Genomic DNA, 23,112 nt, shown 5'->3' with positions numbered 1-23,112 from the left:
AACAACAAAGTAATTTCATACTATTGTCAAGGAAGCAGAGGGGAAACAGAGAGGGTGGTGAAGAGAGAGAGAAGTTGAGTGCTCATCCAGTTTTGGTTCATGCTCTGTCCACTGCTGGCATAACCCTCCCCCTTCAGATTGCCCTCAATAGAATGTGGCCCCAAACAGGGGGGGGGAGATTCCCCACTCTTGTTACTCTTCAAGCATCCTTCCCATTGCACCCCCAAACAGCAATCTATTTCAATTCCATAGGAGAGAAAAGTCCTTTTTCTAATATAACACATACATCATGCTATACTCCATATTGTTGTGGGGCAGTTGTGTCTAACACATTTGAACCAACTGTTCCTGGGGTCGCACTACACCTGGGGTTGTTTCCTGCTACTCAGTCATATTTAATCCTGGTTTGCTTCTGGTGAACTGGTCAGAGAAAGTTCCAAAACAACTCCTCTCCGAGTTAGGCAGTTTCATTTGCAAATTATCATTGCAAACACAACTCTTAACATGGCAACACACAACACAAATACACACAAACTCCCATTGAAGCACATTTTATGAGCCTGGCTATAGATAATAGAATTTTAATGTATTTTGAGTGCCTGCCAAATTTGATAATTCCAGTGTGATAATTTGTACATTTTCTGCAGCCTGATATTGGCTTATGTTTATGGTTGTGTCTATAAAGTAGACGCCTGTTCTAAAATGCTTCAGGAAAGCTTTAAGAGAAGGGGGCTATTCAAATTGTGATATAGCTGTAATTTCATTTATTGCTTCCAAAAATACGAATTAAGTACTCTTCCATTGTCTCCTGAAACAGGCAGATGCCAACCACCACTTCAGCACCTATGTAATTTCATTCCATTGAAATAATTGAAACAAAAAAAAATTCCTTCCAGTAGCACCTTAGAGACCAACTAAGTTTGTCATTGGTATGAGCTTTCGTGTGCATGCACACTTCTTCAGATTGTAATAATTGTAAACCTTATCATTACAACTTTCTTATACTATTCCGATTTTTTCTTGGTTCCATGAACCAAGAGAGATCAAGATCCATTTTTCATCCAGGATTTTATAAGTTTTCATTGAAATCCAAGATATCAGCAGAACAGAGAGCAGAGGAGGAAGGGAGGAAAGAAGTATGGATGGACAGACAGACAAACTTGGTTAAATTTTGTTTTGTGGAAGTTTTTAAGGGTTGATGTTTTTATTATGTTTTTAGATATGTTGTAAGCTGCCCAGAGCTGCTGGGGAAACCCAGCCAGATGGTTGGGGGAAAATAATAAAAATTACTGTATTGTTGTTGTTTATTAAAATCTTGCATTCTGCTTAAACCACCTGGATGAATGCTAGAACTGCTTTTTTATTTCTCTCTCTCTCTCTTGTCTATTGGCTTGTTCAAAATTACAACCTTGGATAATCCTCATTTTTGTGTGCAATGTAATTCCTTCTGGGACACAATATCCATTTTATTTTATTTCTAAACAGTTTACAATTAAACACATCCTGCCTATGTTTTGCATCTGCTGGTAAGAAAAATAAATCCTGTATTCTGCACACCTGGATGAATTTTAAAAACAGATTATTTTAAAAATATCACTATTTTTATAGTGATTTATTAAAAGCAACAACCTTAGCTAATCCACATTTTATTTTCAACTAATTCTTCATGAACAGCTCAAAATGAAAAGGTGATTCCATGCTGTGCCTTTTCAGAGAGCAGCTTCCACAGGGAAATATATATTACTGAGATGCTTTGGCTTTTCCAGGTGTATGTTAAATAATCTAGGATAAGAGGTGGGAATGCTGCCAGCTTCTCAGTTAAAACCTTTTCATAAGTGTGCTTGTTTGCCTGGGTGGACGATGGAGTGATGGAGGGGATACATAGAAAAATGTGACTTTTGCATGGCTGGAATGCAGCCCAATGTACAAAGGTAACAGCCATATTCATTTATCTGCCCACTTTTTCCTCTGCCCTCACCCACCACTGGCATGCAGGCCCCAGAAGACTGTTTGCAAGGAAATGTGGACCTTAGGTGAAAAAGGTCTCTCACTTGCCACCTCGCACCACATGAATCTGCCTAAATTCTAAGGCCGCCTTCTTGAGAAAAGGCATTCCCAGTTCTAGCAGACTGCGTATGGAATGCTTTTCCCCTAGGCGTTTTTCCTCGTGACAAATCCCAAGACTTTCTAGTCCTGGGTGAATGCTTTTTCACTTACGGTAGCTGTGCTTTTTATCATGTTTATTAGATCTGTTTTGTCAGGGGGCCACCAGGGGTCGGCAGAGAGCCCAGCCGGGAAGCGTCGGGCCTCCAGGATGTTCCCAGCTCAGAGCACCACTCAGAGTGGTGCTGAGGCTGAGGAACTGGCAGGGGGGCTGCCAGCACAGAACGTCTGAACAGAGCACTGTGGAAGGGGAGGTGTCAGTGACCCGAGAGCCTGGTCAGCAGTTGAGTAGTTCAGGAGGGAAGGGGACAACCGTCCTTCCTTCTCCCTAGCAACACAGGGGAGAAAGCGACGGGTAGAGAGGAGGCGCCTTAGGACACCAATGCTACTCTACGGTACTGGAGGCGGTCCCGAAAACAGCCACTTCCGGATTCTGACTCAGACTGAAACAGCCATGGACATTTTCGCTCTGACCTGTACATACCGTAGCTGTAAATAAAGCCTTGTAGATATTACTCAAGGTGGTGGTGTGTCGTGACTCGTGGGAAGCACCCACGGCACCTTCACACATTTTGCTGCTGCTGCTATTTTATCCTGCATTGCTGCTTTTTATGTGATTGTTGAGGTTTTTATGTGATTGTTGAGGTTTGATTCCTAATACTGGCCTGGCTTAAAGAGGTGGGGAAATTCCACAAATATATACTCCTAGTTAGTTATACAACAAAACTCTGGTTTATATAACAATATTTCATTCATTACCCACCGAGAGCCCAAGACAGCTCACTCTCCACCTCCATAATCACCACACTGTCAGCTGTGTAGTTGTATGCAGTGTAAGTAACTGAATTTGATCACAATTTCTTTCTTTTTTTTCTTTTGTCTGGGAGCACAGAATGTGTCCACGTATTGTTTCTGCTCTTTCTGATAGGTATTGTGAGGTCACGGAAGTGGGATGACCCATTTCTTTCTGAGGCACAGCAAGACTTGTCCAACCATATAAAGAAAAATATCTTACCCCAAACACATTTGCCAGCTGTTAACTGCAAACCTTAAAGACACATTTCTTTCCCTGTTATTCTTAAGGAACAGACAAAAAGGAAGCAAACATAATTTCCTGGCTGTAGAAAAAAAAAGGAGTTCACCCTGGGAACAAAGGAGGGTGGAGATCTCAACACACTTTTTGTTCCTATGAAACAGATTTAAATGGTTGCAAACCCCTGGACTGACAACACACAGTTTCTGAGAACTGACCTTCTCTCTGATAACCGTGAGATACACAATCTTAGCAGATAAATGGAATAAAGAAATCTCATGTGGAGATGCAGAAACAAGGCCAAAATTTACCTCCATAGGAGTACAATAGCATTAGAACAGTTTCTTGGATGAAGAGTACATTAGCAGTATGAAACTGCATGTGTGTTTCAGTGAAGACTGTTACTTAAAAGAGACAATAACTGGCTGCAGGATAAAGTGCAGTCTCTTCCCTCCAAAGCTATTTTTTTTAGAGAGAACAATATATGCCTGAAAAATTCTGATAGTTTTTTGGTATTACTATGCTGATGCCATTTTAATATGCAGGTGCTAATGGCCAGATATTGGTCAGAGTAACTTTCTGCCACATTTATGTCCAAGCAGAATTGTCAACATGAACTTAGTCTGCTATTCCCACTCACAACAGCTGTTTTCACTGAGATATACAGATGTTGGCATCGGAAATTTCTAATGCCCTTTTAAGGGTCAAGCTAGATGTTACCTTGGAAAACATGTTGTTGCAACCCCGTTTTTGTGGGTAGGAAAACGGCCACATATAGAGGAGGATTGGACATCAGGAAGGAGTGTGGGAAGGTGGATCCACCCCAGCCAGCCCCAACCCGCTTCATGTAGACTCACTTCTAGTTTTGGAAACTGGCTAGGGAAAAACATTCAAATCTGCTTGGATGAGAAACATTTGCAAAGGAGAATCAGTAGGCTGAGGAAAAATGACTTTCCCCTCCAAGCGCCCTATATTAGCATTATGAGGAAGAAATGGGTATGTTTCTTTCATAACATCTAGTGTGATGCTGATGAGTATTACAGACTAAACAGAAATGTTGCAGGTAAGGTTTTGGCCCCTGCCTGATGTAGCATTTGGTGCTTATACCATAACTGTTTTGAACAGAACAGTAACCACGTGTATGTGGAGACGGACCCAAAGAAATATGGGAAACTGCTTTTTAGGAAGTCAGATTATTTGTACATCAAGTCTACTATTTTCTACTCTTGGCTGGTAAGGGCTTTTCGGGGTCTCAGGTCCCAGGGAAGTCACATGGATAGCCACTTTCAATGTGAGTAAGTGCACTCTCACAATCACTTCAAAATGTCTATGGCACCACAAAAATGACACACAATATTTCATTTGACTCATATGACATCACAGTCAGGAAACATTGATTTGGCTGATCTCCTCTTGCAGAAAAGAATGACAAGGCGATGAACAAAGTTTGATCAATGCCGAAGCAGTAGGTTAATTCTTTTAACAGTATGTGAAGCTGCATAATGCACATGCCATTGACTTAATTAATATCAAACTAAGTTTTAATAGATATCCCATCTTAAGCCATCTGTGAAAATAAGTATTTCACAACTATTTAGATGCAAGCTGGTGGCCAAACAAAAAGTGTTCAGGGATCTCAACTGTGCTGTGTGGACACTTACAAAATAATACATAGCTCTGAATTACAGTAAGAAATAATTTATACCTGGTTCAAATATCATAATGGTTTTTCCATGCACAAGTTCTTGCCAAAGCATGTTTTCAGTATATATGGTTTTTAAATTATTGTAATGTATGTATTGCAGAAAAAAATCCCTGCAATAAATTGAATGACAAGAGTCATTGATAAATCATAGCCATCGTGCTCTGTATTGATGCCATGAGAGAGGATGGTGACCATTCCAGTCCCTTGGCAAAGAAAAGATTTGCTCGAGGGTGTTTCTTCTCTTTGAACTACTGTAAATTGTGAGCACAAAATTAAATTTTCTACTGAAATATTTGCACATATTTTATCACATTTTATTTCTCTCTATAGAAATTTTGTTTGCAATCCTACTGTCAGGATGCTGTCATCAGCTCCCAACTGGCTGCCCAGGAAAGTATAAAGACAAGGAAAAGTTTATTACTGTCCTTTTTATTTCAATCCTTACAGAGAGAGGCTATAATAAGGTTACCAGATGCCCCCGTTTCCTGGGGACAGTCCCCAGATTTACAAATCAGTCCCCTGACAAAATCCATCTATTTAGTAGGAAGTTGAAAAGTGTCCCCGGATTCATTGAAAAGTATCTGGTAACCTTACTACAGAACCCATCCTCTTGGATAATGGCGTTCTCCAAAGTGAATCTCTACCCCCACCCTGTCTCTCCCATCTCCTTATTCATCACTTCTACCAGTGCTGCTAAGTGCCCTCTGTCTTTGAGCACTTTGCTCTCCTAATTTAAGGCTGGCTCGGTTCTGAGAGATGAAGGGTCTGGAATGCTTTCTAATGGTACCATGTCAGCCAGCTGCTCCAGTTCTGCCTGCTCCTCCTCTCCCATTATTTCCCCTTCCCCCTTCATCTACCTCTGAGCTGTGACCTCCTGCAAACCACTGTTGTAAATCTATACTGTCTTCCTCTTCCTGCTTCCCGGGAGGTGGTCTCCACCATTCCTCCTCTGCCCAGTCCCTGACATCTATGCCCACTTTCCAGATAATAAGCCCCACAGATCTCAATGGGCTTTTTGAGTAGACAGGTATAGGATTGTGCTGTTTATTATCCTTAAACTAAATTGCCATTAAGTACAAAAATATTTTTCATAATGAATTTGATAATTAATAAAATCTCAGTAACTACTATTTAATGCGCTGTGGTTAAACCACTGAGCCTAGGGCTTGCTGATCAGAAGGTCGGCGGTTTGAATCCCTGTGACGGGGTGAGCTCCTGTTGCTTGGTCCCAGCTCCTGCCAACCTAGCAGTTCGAAAGCACGTCAAAATGCAAGTAGATAAATAGGAACCGCTACAGCGGGAAGGTAAACGGCGTTTCCATGTGCTGCTCTGGTTTGCCAGAAGCGGCTTTGTCATGCTGGCCACAGGACCTGGAAGCTATACGCCGGCTCCCTTGGCCAATAAAGTGAGATGAGCGCGCAACCCCAGAGTCGGTCACGACTGGACCGGTCAGGGGTCCCGTTACCTTTACCTTTTATGATTGAGATGAACTTTTGATTGTTAGAGATGCATTCTACTCCTTTAACAGTCACTCAGTAATGACTCTTCTTCACGTGTGAATAAGAAAATATTTCTTCTTGTGGTGTCCTGTAAACAGCTTTCCCATCATGCCATATTTTAGACCCCACATATTTTAGATCCCAGTCCTATATATATACATGGAACCCATTCATTTTAGTGGAACTCACTTCTATGCAATGGATCTTTAAAAGCGCATGGTTAGTTTTGCAAGTTCAGCATGGTTATTTAATCTTGTATAGTAGAAGTGGCAGTGCAATGCCAGTTGAGAGGAAGGGAAAGAGAGAAATTCCAATTAGCGAAAAAATGATGAAAGCTTCATTGAGTCTTGTGTACAAAATGTTCTGCATACCTCTAGTGAGTAACTATCATGGCCAATATGCTTAGCTAAGATGGAAGTATTGCACTTTAGTCTGAATGATTCAGCGCTTTTTTGTTTTCTCTCACCAATTATCTTCATACTCTGCAAACTGATTAAAATTTTGTACAACCATGAAATGTTTAACCAAATTTGGAACAATTATTCAGCATGTCTTTTTGAAAATCAAGTATCAGTCTTAAATTTAATAAGGCTTGTGCCCAATCTAGAGGTTTGTGCACTCTCAGATGTACAGACAGACCTCTTTCGTGCCCAGGTTTGGGAGGGAGGGGGCACCCAATTAACATTTGTATTTGTTTGCATGCATGAATGGGGTTCAGTTATCAATGGAAATGAAAGGCTTATGGCTGACAGAATAGCTTGTATGTCTCCATAAGCAATTGCTGAACATTCACCTGTATTTCTCCTCTCTTTTTAGCTAAATCTTCAGCAGCAGCAAGCAGCTTTCCTTTAAATGTTGCTACCCTACTAACTTGATAATCTTTGTTTCTTGCAAAATTTGTATCAAGGCTTCCCCACCCAGTCTTTTTTTTATTCCCTATTGGCATTTGAATCAGTACCTTGAGCTATGATAACAAAGCATGCAAGTGACACAGAAATAAATGTGGTTGGTTTATGGCTTTTCATTTATCTAAAACTAACTTTTACTTTTTTATTTAATTATTAGTAACTAATAGTTTTCATATTTTCCTTTAGACTGTTCAGACCATGCAAATCACTGATAGGCAGTGAAACTCCAGCAAGGTCCTATTTGACCTCAAAGATGTAGAAATGTTGTTAACTTATTTGAGTAGCTTGAATTTGCCACACAGCAGATAGGAAGAGATGGAGAGGCCACAAAAGAGCCTTGGTGGACCAGATACAGCCATTGGCTGGCATCAACATTATTTGTCACTCACCCGCTTACCAGGAATGAGTGTCCCTTATCCCCTGGCAAGAAACCTCACTGCCTCACTGTAACAGCCTTTCTCCAACAGAGCAGATAAGAAAAGAGACAGGTAGCATTTCTTCCTGTTTCTTATTCAAGCAAACTTCAGCTGAAGTGAGGCAGAACCCTGCCTCTCCCTCCAGCCCTCTGTGCCTACTAGAGTATGTGAGGGGGAGGTGGGGGCTTCTCTCACTTGCAGAAAGTTTTGGAAGAGGACAGAAACAGTTGGAGAAATGGCCAGCTGTTTCTGTCCTTCTCCAAAGCTTCTTCCAAGACCCCAGCTCTCACCTCATCATTCGGGCTTTGCTAGTGTGCTGAAGCAAATAGAGAACTTTGGGGAAGGAAAGTTGTTATTAAATAAAAGTCAGGAACAGCTTTGCCTCTTTCTTGAAACCTATAGCAAATACAGAGGCCTGGAAGGCAAGGTGAGGTCTTACAAGAAGTTTTGGAGAAGGACAAAAACAGTAGGAAAAACTGCTGTTTCGGTCCTCTGCTGACTTGTGGGAAACTATGGCAAAGGATAGAAGCAGCAGACATTTCTCCAAAGGTCCCGAAAACTTGTTTGTATAGTTCATTGGTTTTAATATCTGAAAACAGCCAATGAGTGTCTAACCTGGTAACCTGTGTAATAATTAATCTTTTATACTGTATACAGAATTATTTATGTGAGTGTGCATTATGGTTTCTATTTTGTTTTAACTCGATTTCTTACATTTTGTAACTGCTTAGGACTGAGGTTTGAGCTACTATAACTTGTGCCTTGACTTAGCTTCCCAGCATTGCTAAAAACTGCCAAAAGGTAGCCTCCGCATTGCTGTGCTAAAGATTTTAAAGAGCAGTGTGCTCTGCTTCCTACATTACACTAAAGTAGAGGCACAAGTTCTCCTTTCACTGGTAAATCAATTCTCAAAGGGGGTGCTATTATTGGGAACAAGGGAGCTCTATGGTGCTTGTTAGACTTGGACAAGAGCTGTTCTTTTCTTCTCTGTCCAGTTGTCTGTCAGGAAAGGAGGCCAGTGTCTCTAAGCCAGCCTCTAGCAGCTGTCCAAACACTACTACTTGCAAGTAGTGCATGGAATCTCTTAGAGTGTATACATGCAAATTGCCACAAAGGAGCAGCCAGCTACTCATGGGTTTCTCTACTTATACAGTGGTGGTTATCTTTGCTAGCACTGGGAATGTTGCTTTTGCTTCTCCAGAAATCCTATCAGTAGAATCTGGAAGATCACATTGATTATGTTATTGCTTACAAGTGCACTCTTATTGTATACACCAGTGGTTCTCAAACCTTTTGTAGTATTGAAACACCTCACATTAAACAAAATTTCTGAAGAATGCTTGCAGCAAAATCTTTTAAAATGATTTTTTTAAAAAGAGGGGAAGGAGTTGATTATTGGGAGAGCAAGCAAGGGAAGCCAACCAGACTGCAGCTTTTAAAAGAGCAATTTTGAAAAATGTTGCTGATTTGATTTCTCCTGATGGGAGAAGCCTTTGTTTTGTTTGTCATCCTTAATACTTTAGCTCTTATCAGAGAGAGTTCTTATCTCTCAGGCAGTGTTAAATGAGCAGTATATTTACGCATTGCCACCAGCCCAATGAAAGGTGCTAAGAGGGGGGGGGTGGAATTCCCATGACATACTGTATGTTTGAACAACACATTTAACCCAGTAGTGGCACATGCAGGGCGGCAATATTTACCTGGCTTCTCAGTGTGGCAAGTCACTGCTAGTTCCTGAGAGGGGGAGGGGGAGCCAGAAGATTGGATCTGCTGCTGAGCCCACATCCAGCTTCCCACAGCTTTGCTCCTTATGGTAACTAGCAGTAACTTGCACCATTGCAAAGTCAAGTAAGCAATGCCATGCTGCCCAGCCAGGCATTACTGATTTAACCCCTGGAAAGTGTGGTAAAGGAAGTAAAGAAGGAGAAGGGATTCCCAGGACAATTGCTTGAATGGTGCACTTAATCCCCATTATTGCAGCTCAGTAGTAATCACATGTTGTGCATGCTTGTTTGCCATTACACCTTTTTTCTTCATGGAAGCCCATGAAGTGCTTCTGGAGCAACGGGACACCATGATGGAAACCAGAGCACACGGAAACGCCGTTTACCTTCCCGCCGCAGTGGTACCTATTTATCTACTTGCAGTGGCATGTCATTCATTTTAAATGGTATATATTTTTTGAAAAGCTCAATCTCATAATCAGCATGAAGAATCAGAGGATTTCCAAAGAAAATTCCACTAATTTTAACCAGGTATAATGCAGATACTATAATCCATATAGACAGCTTCAATAGTTGTAGTTTAAAAGAAAAATGGTTTAATTGCCTGCATTTAAAAAACTCAGTCATAAAAAATGGACAGAGGAAGCCAAAGGGATGTGAGAGTCTAATTAGAAAACTATGCATAACAAACTCAAAAGTACATACTTGATAACATTGCAAATCCCAGTAATTGAAAGCTGACTCACTCTGAATACTATATTGCTCACTCCCCAATACTCACTCTAGATAACTCCCCTTTACCCCATTCAAAAATCCTATCAATTAGCTGGAAAGAAAAGTTTCATATTTTACCAAATCCTTATTAAGAGTGTACTGTGCTATTGCATCTAATTCAAAGAACAAACCATAGAGAAATGTATAATCTACATGGGAATTATAATTCAAGAAACAAAATATTTTCTGTCCAGAGTTGGATGTATTTCTGATATTTTATGTTATGGCCCTCTGCTCACTGAAGCAAATTGGCTGCTACAAATGAAAAGATTCTGCATCTAATCAGCAGCATGAATTTAGGTTGAAAACTGTTGTACAGGGACTTCTTTGAGGAGTCTGGGCTGACTGCCATCCTTGCATTTCTGAATGAAATTGCATGACCAATCCACCCACCTCTTTCCACCACCTCCCAAGATACCATTAAGGTCTTTTGCTGCTTCCTTTACTCAACGGACAGACCGAGTAACTGTTCTAGGATCTAGAAAGGCATTCAACATCTTCAAAATGATGAGTTACATGTCCACTCTCCCAGTGTTTAAGCACCTGTTTTCTGCATTACTATGGAACAAACTCTCCTTTACTTAAATAACTTGACAGTTAGCTACTATGTTGGTCTCTGTTCCAACAACACTAATCTTACTCTGTGGTCATATTATTTTATTCAAGTTACACTTGTAACTCAAATCTTCCATACAGTTCTGTGAGTTTATAAAATGTTTCAGCTCAGAAAGGGAAATCCCAGCAGCTCAAACTTCTCTTTTGTAACTTGTTATTGGCAGGATCAGCAGCTGCTGTAGTATTTATTCATCAGTCAGCTTCATTGTTCTAGTCCCCAATTCATATAACAGGAATCCTGCTACTGATGCCAGCAATTAGAATTCTACTTCATAGAAAGAAGCAAATCCATTGATCAGAATAGCATGGTTAAAACTCTACCTCTTCTCTTTGTATAACATCCTAGAACTTTATGAAGAAAATACATCCACTATCTTTATTTTTAACTACAGTATTATTGTCAGTTCCACGGATTTATAATCTGTTAAAGTTTTAGGTCTTGCCTCTGACAAAGCATCTGTAGCTTGATCAGTTCACTGGTAGCAAGTTATTATGTGGGAGTAGTGTTTCTACCTTCACCAATTATAAAACAGAACTGGAAACCTGAGTGCTACAGTTGGAAGAAGATAGGTGCCCTGAAGCTTTAAAAGCTACAAATACTGACCCTCCCCAGGGTCAACCAGCTCCAACTTTCTGAGTTCCATTCCTCCTCAGGATCCAACCATTCTCTTCATTGCATTACCACAGGACTCATGAAATCATGAGCTAAGCCATGGTTTGGCTCAGCATTACATCTGAACCCAGGCTCATGGTTTATCTCCCTGACACAAATCACAAGTGGTATGCCACACAACAAACCTTGGCTACAACTCATGGTTTGTCTGGAGCAACTTTGGATGCAACGCTAAGTCAAACCATGGCTTAACTCACAGTAATGCAGCAGCAGGTAGAAGTAAAAAAGGTAAGGGATTCCTTGACAGTTAAGTCCATTCAAAGGTGACTATGAGGTGTGGTGCTCATGGTTGCTTCAGGCCAAGGGAACCGGTCCACAGCTTTCCAGGTCATGTGACCAGCAGAACTAAACTGCTTCTGGTGCAACAGAACACCGTGACAGAAGCCAGAGCACATGGAAATACCATTTATCTTCCTACCACAGTGGTACCTATTTATCTACTTGCACAAGTATGCTTTCGAACTGCTAGGTTGGCAGAAACTGGGACAGAGCAACTAGAGCTCAGCCTGTAGGGCAGATTTGAATCAATGACCTTCTGATCAGCATACCCAACCATGGGAGGATCAAAGCAGTTGCAACCTTCTCTCTGGGAATCCACATTATGTTCAATGGGGCTAGTAACTGCACTGTTAATTTCATACAGTATTCATTCTTTTTGGATTTAATACTGTCACAGTCTTCACATGGTTCATGCATGTCTCATAATTTTTCATTCAAACTCCTAGTTTGCTTTCTCCCTATCTTTTTCTGTTTGCAAATTCTAATAAATTGAAAGATTAATCACCACATCCTGCATTTTCTACACTGAATAATACAAGTTGTAACAAGTTCAAAACATATGTCGCATTAAGTTACAACTTTCATATTCTCACTCAATTCATCACTTATTTTTGTTGAATTGCTAGTGAAAAAAAATCAAACTGCATAAATTTGACTTTGAACTTGTGCTTACTGGTAAATTAAAAAATGAATTGACATTGTGTAATATGTAGATGTGATGTGTTAAAATGTTTAATTATTACAACAAAATACTTCATTTACTACTCTTCTTGAGTGTCTGGAATTTTTAAAATGTTTGAAAGCTATTGGGTGAACTACAACAGTCTGAAAATAATTTCCTGCAAATGAAATGCATTCAATTTTCTTTTGTTTTCTTGCATGTACATCAAAAATAAGCATTCTACCTTATAAAGAATGCAGGTGGTGCTATTGATATTAAATTCTTAGTAACTAAGAAACCATTCACTGTTTTCCTCACTTTGTAACAGAGTAGACAAAAACAGCAGAAACTGGAAGTGAATGGCAGTGATTTTGACTTTCTATGGTAATTGTGTCTCAGCTTCCTTTTGACTTTATATGATGCATCAGCCATACAAGTGGTGTGTTAGAGAGCAGAGGAAAAGGAAATCGCACAACCTTATCAAAAAGCACAGCCAGCTGAAGTCTTTCCCCTTCCCATTAAAAAAATCCGGCAACACACTGTGCAGCTTTGTTAGCCATTATAAAGTCACAAATTACTATATATTTGATTAATACTTTTTCAATGAATAAAATACAAGCCATTTGGAAGTGAGATATGGAACACAGTTAAGATAACTGACATGCAAGAAATCTAAATTTAGATCCCTGGTTACCTTGTGTTGACATAGACTGGGGGTAAACTCGAGAGGTCAAGAAACACATTGCATTTCTTTAATTCAGTCGCCCATTTTTGTGTTAAAAATAGTGCCAAAGTGATTCCTCCAATATTGTGGGTTTCCTTCCTGCTCTGAACTTACTTTACCTTCTCAAGCTCCCCAATCCAGCACAGATAACATGTTTCACAGGTCAACATGCAGATCCTTCTATGCGTAATTCTGTGCATGCAACCTGCTGCTGGATGCGATGATCTGTAGATGAGGGTCCTTGAACAACACATCTCTGATTCCCTGCCTAAATATGTATACTACATCATAAGTACAAAACAGCAGAGGTTTCTGAGACCTCTTTCTCTTGAATCTAGTGATGAGCAAATTCCCTATAGCTTGACCTGGAACTGTGCTCAGCAAACAAGGCTTTGTTTTTAATCGAAAACAATGTGTGTGTTTTTCCTGAGGCGAGCTCTGAAGCTTGGCCCTCGTCATACAGAGTCATAATATCTTATTTCTCGCGTTTCTCTTTTTGTATAAGCACCTTGGACTTCGCTGCCCTCCCTCCCCATTCACCTAGCAGTGACAACATTCAGGACTTGATGGAAGGCCTCCCACCATAGTGTCAGGTGAACCAGCAGGAGCGGGTGCTTGCTAGAAACAGCCTCCATCCTTAAATGGCCTCGACCCTTGTAAGCTTTCAAAGGAACGCTATTTCCTGCAAGGGGGTTGTAGTTTCCTGTGCCTCCTGATTCAATGCACAAAGGTAGGTTTGCCTGGGAAGAAGGAAAAACTCACACGCAAGGCAGGCTAGCAGCCAGAGGAAAACACCATCACAAATCAAGGCAAACCTGAATTAAGAGCATAGGCACAGTCTGCTGGATCAGAGGCCCATCCACCCCAACATCCTGTTCTCACAATGCCTAACAATGTGAGAAACCAGGAAACAGGATTAGAGCACTCTCCCCTCCTGCAGTTTCCAGCAAGTGGCACCCAGGAGCACTGATGCCATCAACTGTGGAGTGAGAGCATAGCCATCATGGCCAGTAGACTTTGATAGCCCTCTCCTCCATGAATTTGTCTAATCCTCTTTGAAAGCCATCTTTGCTGGTAGTCCTCACTGCCTCCTGGGAGTTCCAGCATTGCATGAAGAAGTGCTTCCTTTTATCTGTACTTAATCTTCCAGCATTTAGCTTCATTGAATGTCTGCAAGCTCTAGTGTTAGGGGGGCGGGACTTTTATCTACTGTATTCACTTTCTCCATTCCATGCATAATTTTATACACTTATATCATGTCATCTCTTAGTCACCTTTTCTTGAAGCTAAAAAGTCCCAAACATTGCAACCTTTCTTCATAAGGGAGTAACTCCATCCCCTTGATAATTTTGGTTGAGGTGATGTGACCAGGACTGCACACAGTATTCCATAGATTTGTATAACAGAATTATGATACTGGAAGATTTATTTTCAATTCCTGTCCTAATGATCCCTAGCATGGAATTTGCCTTCTTCACGGCCACCATGCACTGGATCAAAACCTCCATTGAGCTACCTAAAGGTAAAGGTAAAGGGACCCCGACCATTAGGTCCAGTCATGACCGACTCTGGGTTTGTGGCGCTCATCTCGCATTATTGGCTGAGGGAGCCGGCGTACAGCTTCCAGGTCATGTGGCCAGCATGACTAAACCGCTTCTGGCAAACCAAAGCAGCACATCGAAACGCCGTTTACCTTCCCTCTGTAGCGGTACCTATTTATCTACTTGCACTTTGACGTGCTTTCGAACGAGGTTGGCAGGAGCTGGGACCGAGCAATGGGAGCTCACCAACGACCTTCTGATCAGCAAGCCCTAGGCTCAGTGGTTTAACCCACAGCGCCACCCACGTCCCATTTGAGCTACCTACTACAATCCAAAGTCTCGTTCCTGGTCTGTCACTGCTAATTCAGACCCCATCAGTGTACAGTATGTGTGAAATTAACATTCACTTTACACACTTTACACTTGTTTACATTAAATTGCATTTGCCATTTTACAACTCATTTACTCAGTTTAGCTAGGTCCTTTTGGAGCTCTTTGCAATCTTTTTGTCTTTTAACAACAATTTACTACCATCAGTAAACTTAGCTACCTCACTGCTCACTCCTAACTCTAGCTCAGGCATCCCCAAACTTCGGCCCTCCAGATGTTTTGGACTACAATTCCCATCTTTCCCGACCACTGGTCCTGTTAGCTAGGGATCATGGGAGTTGTAGGCCAAAACATCTGGAGGGCTGCAGCTTGGGGATGCCTGCTCTAGCTCATTTATGAACAAGTTAAAAAGCACAGGTCACAATACCGATGGGGGAGTTTCACTTTCTACTTCTCTGAGAACTATTCTTTGCTTCATGAAACTTAACCAATTTCTGATCCACAAGAGGACTTCTCTTATTCCTTGACTGCTAAGCTTACTCAGGAGTCTTTGGTGAGCTACTTTGCTGAAAGCTTTTTGGTAAGTCCAGGTATACTATGTTGACTGGATCACCTCTGTATAGTATAAGTTTATTGCCACTAGGTACATTTCAACAAGTGATCAATGGTTGACCTATTGAGACAGCAACTGACTACAGTGATCCAGTCAACAAACCTTCTGTTTTGTAGGTTACATGATTTTGACTCAAGAATAATATAGATTAATAATTGAATTCAAAGATTAAAATGTGAATAAGAAAAATAAGTTTGTCCAGTTAACAATGAAAATAACAATCCTAAAAATTATGAGATTTATATAAGAATAAATTTATAAAATGGATTAGCTGTTGTCTGCTGGTCCCATGTTTTAAATCTCCACATAAGCATTGTTAACAGCTCATTTATTGAGAAGGGTTTATACAGCTCCCTGACAGGGCTCCCAAAACAGACCTGTGGCAGGGCTTTTCCTAGGTCAAGAAGAATGAGAAAAGAATTAGATTGTACTAGACAGACAGACAAATATTCAGATAGATAGATAGGAACAACTGGGAACAACAATGTCTTTAAAGCAACACAGGAATGTTTTTCTGAGACAGACAGCTATTCCTCTAGAACTGCTGCCAGTTAATGTGAAATCTTATCATCTAAATTTTAGATATATGTATGTTACAGATATAGCTCTAAATCCTGGATGAGCATTTTTAACTTTTAGAGCTAAGACTTCAATGTTTACTTTATTTTTATTTCCTGTTTACTGTGTCTCGGGACTGGATGTGTGTTGATGTTATCATGCATTCAGCTTTTCAATCTAAGCAAGTCTTTGCTTTGAAGAGCCTTAATTACCTCCGGTATATTAATTCAAGAGTCATCGTCTCTGCCTTAGTATTGCAGCACAAGATGCTCTGAAAAACTTGACCTGCATTGAAGTCAATGGCCAAAGTTCAGTTGCAATCTGGAGAATCAGTATATAGTGGTGGCTGTATATAGTGGCCCCCACATAATTTGTCCAAATTCCATTGTCAGAGCCAAGATTGAAGTTGGAATTTCATTCTGATGCAAGAGAACAAGAATAAAAACTGGGGAATTAGAGAGGTTGGAAAGGCTCCATGATGAAAGTAGATAGGATCCTTCAAGGCAGGAAAATATACTGTAGGTACCAAAGGAAGACCTAGGGGCTCCATGAAAACAGTTCCTTTGATAAAAAGCTAGGTTTAACATGGAAATGTATATGACCATCAGAGAACTAGCGGTGTTCAGAACTATCTTTGTTCAGCAGCTACCAGAGCCCCTGTTTCAAAACCAGCAGGTCCCTGACATATCTTCTGAGATAATAACACTAGACTCAACAAAGAGCTGCTATATAACAGCAGAACAAATCAGAGGGCTGGGAAAGGTCTAGTTCAGTTGATCTGCTTATGAGTGAGCATCCTAAACTGGAATCATTCCTTATGTGTGTAATTCTACTTCTCTTTGTGTGTGGTCTCTTTGCGTGTGGTCACAAAAGACAAGTAGCAAAACCTTTGGGGGCAAATAGGGAAGGATCTCATATTCGGGGGAAATAAATAGGTGGTGCAAACATAGGGAGAGAAAGAGGTTCTGACCTTCCTTCTTTTATGCATGGTGTCCAAGTCAGATTGCTGTTTAGGTTTTTCTGTTCCTTCCCTGCCTTTGACCTTTCCTTGACTCTCCATCTTTCATACCTAATGATTTTTTTCAGACCAAATTATATGTTAGTGTGAGTGTGATCACTGATCCTTTGCATGGATCCTGCTTGGCTACTGGATTACCTTTGGGTTGTTTAACAAACTTCCTGTGGTTTCTAGTTTTGTCCCCTAAATGAGCTGAAATGTCATTGTCACTGTCTGGACCATGCAAAATATTTCCTGACTGGTTTAAATTTTTTTAAGATAGGCCCGAAGAATAAAAGTCTTTCAGCCTCTTGTAATGGGCAGTGCATCATCTGTTGTACAGAACAAACTTTTAGGAAACCCAAGTTCCTTTGAAGTTGTTGAACCACAGAGAAATCAGCAGTAGCCTGAAGATTAATTTCAAACATCAAAAAGAACAGCATATCAAATAATTTCTCTGCAGCTTCCCCAGAGTTCACTCACTTCAACAGAAATTTCAATTTTCTACACAATTTTTTTAAACCTAATGTAGTATTTATTATACACTTATACAAATCTACTGTGTGATCATACTTGGAATTGTGTACAGATATGGCCACCAAACCTCAAAAATGTGCTTGCGGAGATGGAAAATCTGCAGAAAAGGGCAACTAAAATGATCAAAGGGATGGAGCGACTTCCTCTGAGGAAAGGCAACTGTGTTTGCATCTCTTTTTTGCATAAACATATTTGTGGTGTATAAAACAACGCATGCTTTGAAGAAAGTGGAAAGAGAGACCTTTTCTTCCCTTCTATACTGGGAGCCAGGGTTATCCAGTGAAGCTAAACAGTGAATTTCATAGTGAATTCACACTTCCATAGTGAATTCACACAAGAAGATGTGGTGGTGACTATCAACATGGGTGGTTTTAAAGGCGATTATACAAATTAACAGATAAGGCTATCAATAGCTACTTGTAAGGATGGCTCCAGTACCAAAGGCAGCATGCTTCTGAACATTAGTTACTGGTATCACAAGTGGGAGCGCGCTACTACTGCACTCATCTCCTGCTTGCAGCTTCCCATAAGGATCTAGTTGGTCACTGTGGGAACACTATGTAGGACTAGATGGACATTTGGTCTGATCAGCGCTCTTCTTATGTCCGTGTTAACGCATTACTGTATGTATACGGTTTTGCACAACCTATGTACCCTGCGCCCTCCTAGCAATACTTGGCAGCTACTAGCACCCAAAGGAAAATGAATTGTAATCCTAGTTCTATGCATGTTTAAAGGTAAAGGTAAAGGGACCCTTGACCATAAGGTCCAGTCGTGACCGACTCTGGGGTTGCAGCGCTTATCTCACTTTATTGGCCAAGGGAGCCTGCGTACAGCTTCCAGGTCATGTGGCCAGCATGACAAAGCCGCTTCTGGCAAACCAGAGCAGCACACGGAAACGCCATTTACCTTCCCGTTGTAGTGGTACCTATTTATCTACTTGCACTTTGACGTGCTTTCGAACTGCTAGGTTGGCAGGAGCAGGGACCGAGCAACGGGAGCTCACCCCATCGCGGGGATTCGAACTGCCGACCTTCTGATCGGCCAGCCCTAGGCTCTGTGGTTTAAGCCACAGCGCCACCCGCGTCCCATTGTAATGAATTGTAATCCTATTCCTGTGCATGTTTACTCATTTCTAAATCCCACAGTGCTTAGTGGGACTTACTTTCATGTAAATGTGCACAGCATAGCAGCTGTAGTCTCACACTGAGATCAAGAAGAAAATGACAGACCAAGGCAACAATCCAAAAAACCCACTGTTGCAGAGGTCCTATGCATAAGAACGTCTAGGCCATCAGCACCACCATCCTTTCACATTTGTGTAATATTCATAAACTGTATTTTCAGGGAATTTGAATTTAATTTTTCATGTAATATTAGAACATCTTGAGTTTCCCCACCTAAAAAAACACTTCAGGGGTTCCCTGCAACAGAGTTCTGTTTCTTTGCAAGTTTCCACATTATCTAACTGATAGTGGAAGTTGATTCCAAGGTCCAGTTCACTAGGTCACGGTACTTGACCATCTGACCCAGTATTGTCTACTCTGACTGGCAGCAACTCTCTAGGGTATCACCTGAGGGCATTCAAGTCACTTGCTACCTATTTTCTTTTGCTTATTTATTTAAATGAATGCAAGGCCTGTGTTCTATTATTGAGCTATTGCCCCTCCTCATAAGAGGGCAGTAGGTAAACAAGGCATAGTTCTCTCACATTGGGACACTGCCCTGGACAAGCTTACATGCACACAAATCCCACTGGAATATATAGGCACTGCACACTTCCATTTTTTAGCTTGAAACTCCAGCTAGCCTGCACATATCCAAATCTTCACAGGTGAACCCAAAGATTGCACCACCATCACCCTCCGCAGCCTAAACTAAGATGTAATATTTGTGTCATCAGCTTCATTTTTCAGGAATGACCAACACTGTATGAAAAATACAGACAAAACAATATCTCAGGAGTTTTCAACTTGTTGATACTTTTTAAAGCAAATTCCAGGTGCATCAGATAAGGAGCAAAAAATACTTTAACAACTAGATTTTGTGTAAAACAGAAGCTGAATGACAAAACACAGTATACTATGTTACTTTGTGATATTTTACTTCATCATCTCTACTGTTGGTCTTCTTGCCAAAAGCCAAGCTGAGGATTTTCTCTTGCATGATAAAGTTCACAGATCTCAGAAAACTAAGCAGGAAGTTTGCTGTTTGAAAGATTTCCCCCTCAGGATGAGAAGGGGGAGAAGAGAAAGAAAAATGTGAGGGGTATTATGACAGGCACTCCACAAAACTAAGCAGACAACTTGAGATTTGTTTATCCCAAAAGCTTCTTAGGTGATGCTGCCAATAAATGTGTAAATTAGGCCAGGAGGCAATATAGAGATGTTTGCGTTTGTGATCCTTCACAGGAAGTTCTACCTTCCTTGTTTCTTTCAGAAGTCTGCTTCCTCCAAATGCAAAAGCTTCTTCTTTTACACTGAATTCGGCCCTAATATAAAAAGGTGTGTTACCTTTACAGCTGTGCAATTCATAGCCATTTCAATCATGGGTCACCAACTTATTACCAAAATAAAATTTTGAATAGAAGGATGTCAACGGGTGGGGAGAAGGGGCAAATGCTACATGTGGCTTTAATATTGAACAGCTGTTATAGATCAAGCATTCCCCCCCCCCACTTTTGCTTGTGTGCTCTCTCTCTCTCTCTCTCTCTTACCCCCTGCCAGAATACTGTGTTACAAGGATTATTGTAAATACAGAGACTGTGGCGCCTTAGGAGACGAAACTCTAAACTTCCAACAGTTAATATCCCCCCAAACGCCGTTCAACCAAATGTACCTGAGGCAAACAGCGCTCACTACTTTTCAACGTCTGTGCACACAGAGAGGAAGTTTGTTTGTTTGAAATGTTAGCTCCATCACCTCTTCAACACAAAAGCAACATGCTTAAAATCAGCTAAGGAAAATACATGCCACAAGAAACACACACACACCCATTTCTCCTCTAAGGAGGAAAAACCACAACATGGCTTTACAGAGAGACCTGGATCACCAGGAATTAGCCTCCTCTTCGGGGAGAAATATCAAATCTTGTCTTTTTTTCTACTTGGTCCCCAAAGCTTTTGAGTTCCTCCAGGAAAACCATTCCCTTCCCCCTCTTCTCTGTTGGCAAACTTGGCAAGGGGAAAAGATGGGGAGAGGGAGGGAGGGAGGAGAAGGCTGGTTGTTTGTGCACAAGAAGTCCAGGACGAGGCGGCCGAGGAGCCCCGCGCGAAGGCGAAGAAGCGTCGAGGGGGGGAGGGGCGGGCAACTCACCGACACGAGAAACTCTAGAGTGGCCACATAGTCGCGCTCCGTCTTCAGCAGCTCATTCAAAACGCACACCCGGAGGCGCAGCTGCTTCTCGGGGTCTTTCCCGCTCTCTCCTTTCCCTTCCCCTTTGCTTTCTTCGGTCATGGTTTCCTCTCCACCGCCACCCCCGTCCCCCGAAAGAAGCGCCTTCGAAACTTTCCTCCCCTCGGCTCCTTCTAGTGTTTGGCGAGGCGGCCGGCAGGACAAGGGGGGGGGGAGAGGCGGGGAAATTCCCTCAGGGGTTCAGAAAAGACCACAACAAAAGAGCCCGCTCCGTTCCATGGCGAGGCCGGAGCTCGCTTCTGCGGGCTCCCCTCACTATCCCAGCTGTGGAGGAGCCGCTTCGCTTCCTCCACCCCTCACCCCGCTGCAGCCTCTCTCTCTCTCTCTCTCTCGTCCTTTCCCGGTCAGGAAGAGGGACCCAGCCTGAAGGAAGTGCGAGTGGTCACCAGCTCTCGGCTCTCTTTGTATGACTGTGGGGAGATTTGGAGACTTCAAGCAGCAGCAGCAGCGCCTGGACATTAATCAAAAGCTTTGTATCCATGTGACTCCGAGCCCTTTCCCTCGCCTGCGCCAAATCTCAGCGAAAAGCAAAGGAAGCACAACCTTGGGAAATGGTTGCGTGCCAGCAACTGCTTGTTTCACACACAAGCTTGTGCGCTTTTGGAGTTTGTTTCGCGGCTAATTGGAGATCTCCCAGTTGAGAGGCTGCGGCTTTAAAATGTCCCAAACGAGCTAGACTGCTGAGATTCTGGCTCGGAGTTTGTTATTCTTTGTGTTTCACTGCCAGTCACGGGTCGTGCCTCCTACCCCCACATTCCCACTCACCCCCACATAAATATCATTTAAAATGCTAATGTATATATGTGTGTGTTTTGGTAAACGTACGCACACATGCATACAGTCACAGAGAACCTATAATTTGGGATTGCTGTACTGTATATAACAAATCTGGTTAGTATACAGCATCGTACATGCATCGCGCAATCAATTAGTTGAGGCATAGGGGCCAACTCCCTGGGGCTCTGGGTGCCCATCCACAAAATTCCCATTTGTGCACCCACAAATTTTGGTGTCAGGGCCATGCACACTGCATGGCACCCATGGCCCTTGGCACCCACGGTCATGGGGCCAAGCTGGCACTCCTGAGCTGAGGTATATGGCAATTTGCTGGTCTAAAACTGGATGTACCTCTCATGGCAGAAGCCACAACAAATAAGGAATTCATCTTATAATAGCAGTGCATCCATTTGTAAAAAGAAAAAAAGAGGAGCCTTGTGCAGATGACCAATTTAGGTACAGCCTACCTGTAGGGCTGGATCACACCTGTTGTCTCTTTTTCAGGTTGTGTTTTTACAGATCAATTACATTTGCACAGGGGACTATGCATGTACAGCCAAATGTATGTTGTCTGCCTCCATTGCTGTAGTGTAATGGAGCCTGTGTACATTCTGGTGTATGCTAATAGGTCCCTGTGCAAATGTAATTGATATGTAAAAAGCACAAGCTTAAAAAGAGACCATGCAGAGATTTCTGTAAACTAAGAAAATATTTAATAAAAATTAAAAATGAATAAATGTGTATGTTAGCAAAATTATAGCATCTCCTTCATTCTGATTACATGAGGTCATTGAAGCTCCACTCTGGCACCCTTGGCATTTTTAAAATATGCAGCTATTTAGTATACAGAATACAGATTTACTATTGCCCTGAACATGCTTCTAAAACACTGGATTCAAGTTTTCATTGAGATACTTACAATGGAACACTTCCCTGTGTTGTTATCCCATCAAGTGTATGTTGGTGAGCTAAAACTTTACTGACTCTTGCAATAGGAAGCAATGGAGGGACAGTTCAAAAGAAAGCTTGAGAGCCACCAGAGAAAAGGCCACAAAATAAGAACAGCAAACCCTCTGTTTTCTTTCCTTTTATGTGTATGGTTTAGAAAGCTCCATCACAAATTGTGTCATGAGCCCAGGGTACAGAGAAGCTACTGTCTCCTGTGAAGAAGA

The 23,112-nt window shown here is 41.6% G+C and overlaps 1 protein-coding gene across 2 annotated transcripts in view; it reads right to left on the bottom strand.

The window, feature by feature from the left end:
• Positions 1 to 21,755, bottom strand: part of PREX2 (phosphatidylinositol-3,4,5-trisphosphate dependent Rac exchange factor 2) — a 102,824-nt gene extending 81,069 nt beyond the window's left edge. For both annotated transcript variants that reach the window (XM_035125053.3, XM_035125054.3), the window contains exon 1: positions 21,065 to 21,755. In XM_035125053.3, coding sequence (XP_034980944.3) covers positions 21,065 to 21,205 — 141 coding nt within the window. In that variant the 5' untranslated portion in view covers positions 21,206 to 21,755. The remainder of the gene's footprint in view (positions 1 to 21,064) is intronic.
• Positions 21,756 to 23,112: the final 1,357 nt, after the last annotated feature.

This window comes from Zootoca vivipara, chromosome 8 (assembly GCF_965207765.1).
Source record: "Zootoca vivipara chromosome 8, rZooViv2.hap1.1, whole genome shotgun sequence".
Classification (NCBI taxonomy): domain Eukaryota; kingdom Metazoa; phylum Chordata; class Lepidosauria; order Squamata; family Lacertidae; genus Zootoca; species Zootoca vivipara.
The sequence above is the reverse complement of the archived record's forward strand: the minus strand, read 5'-3'. Positions and strand labels throughout refer to the sequence as shown.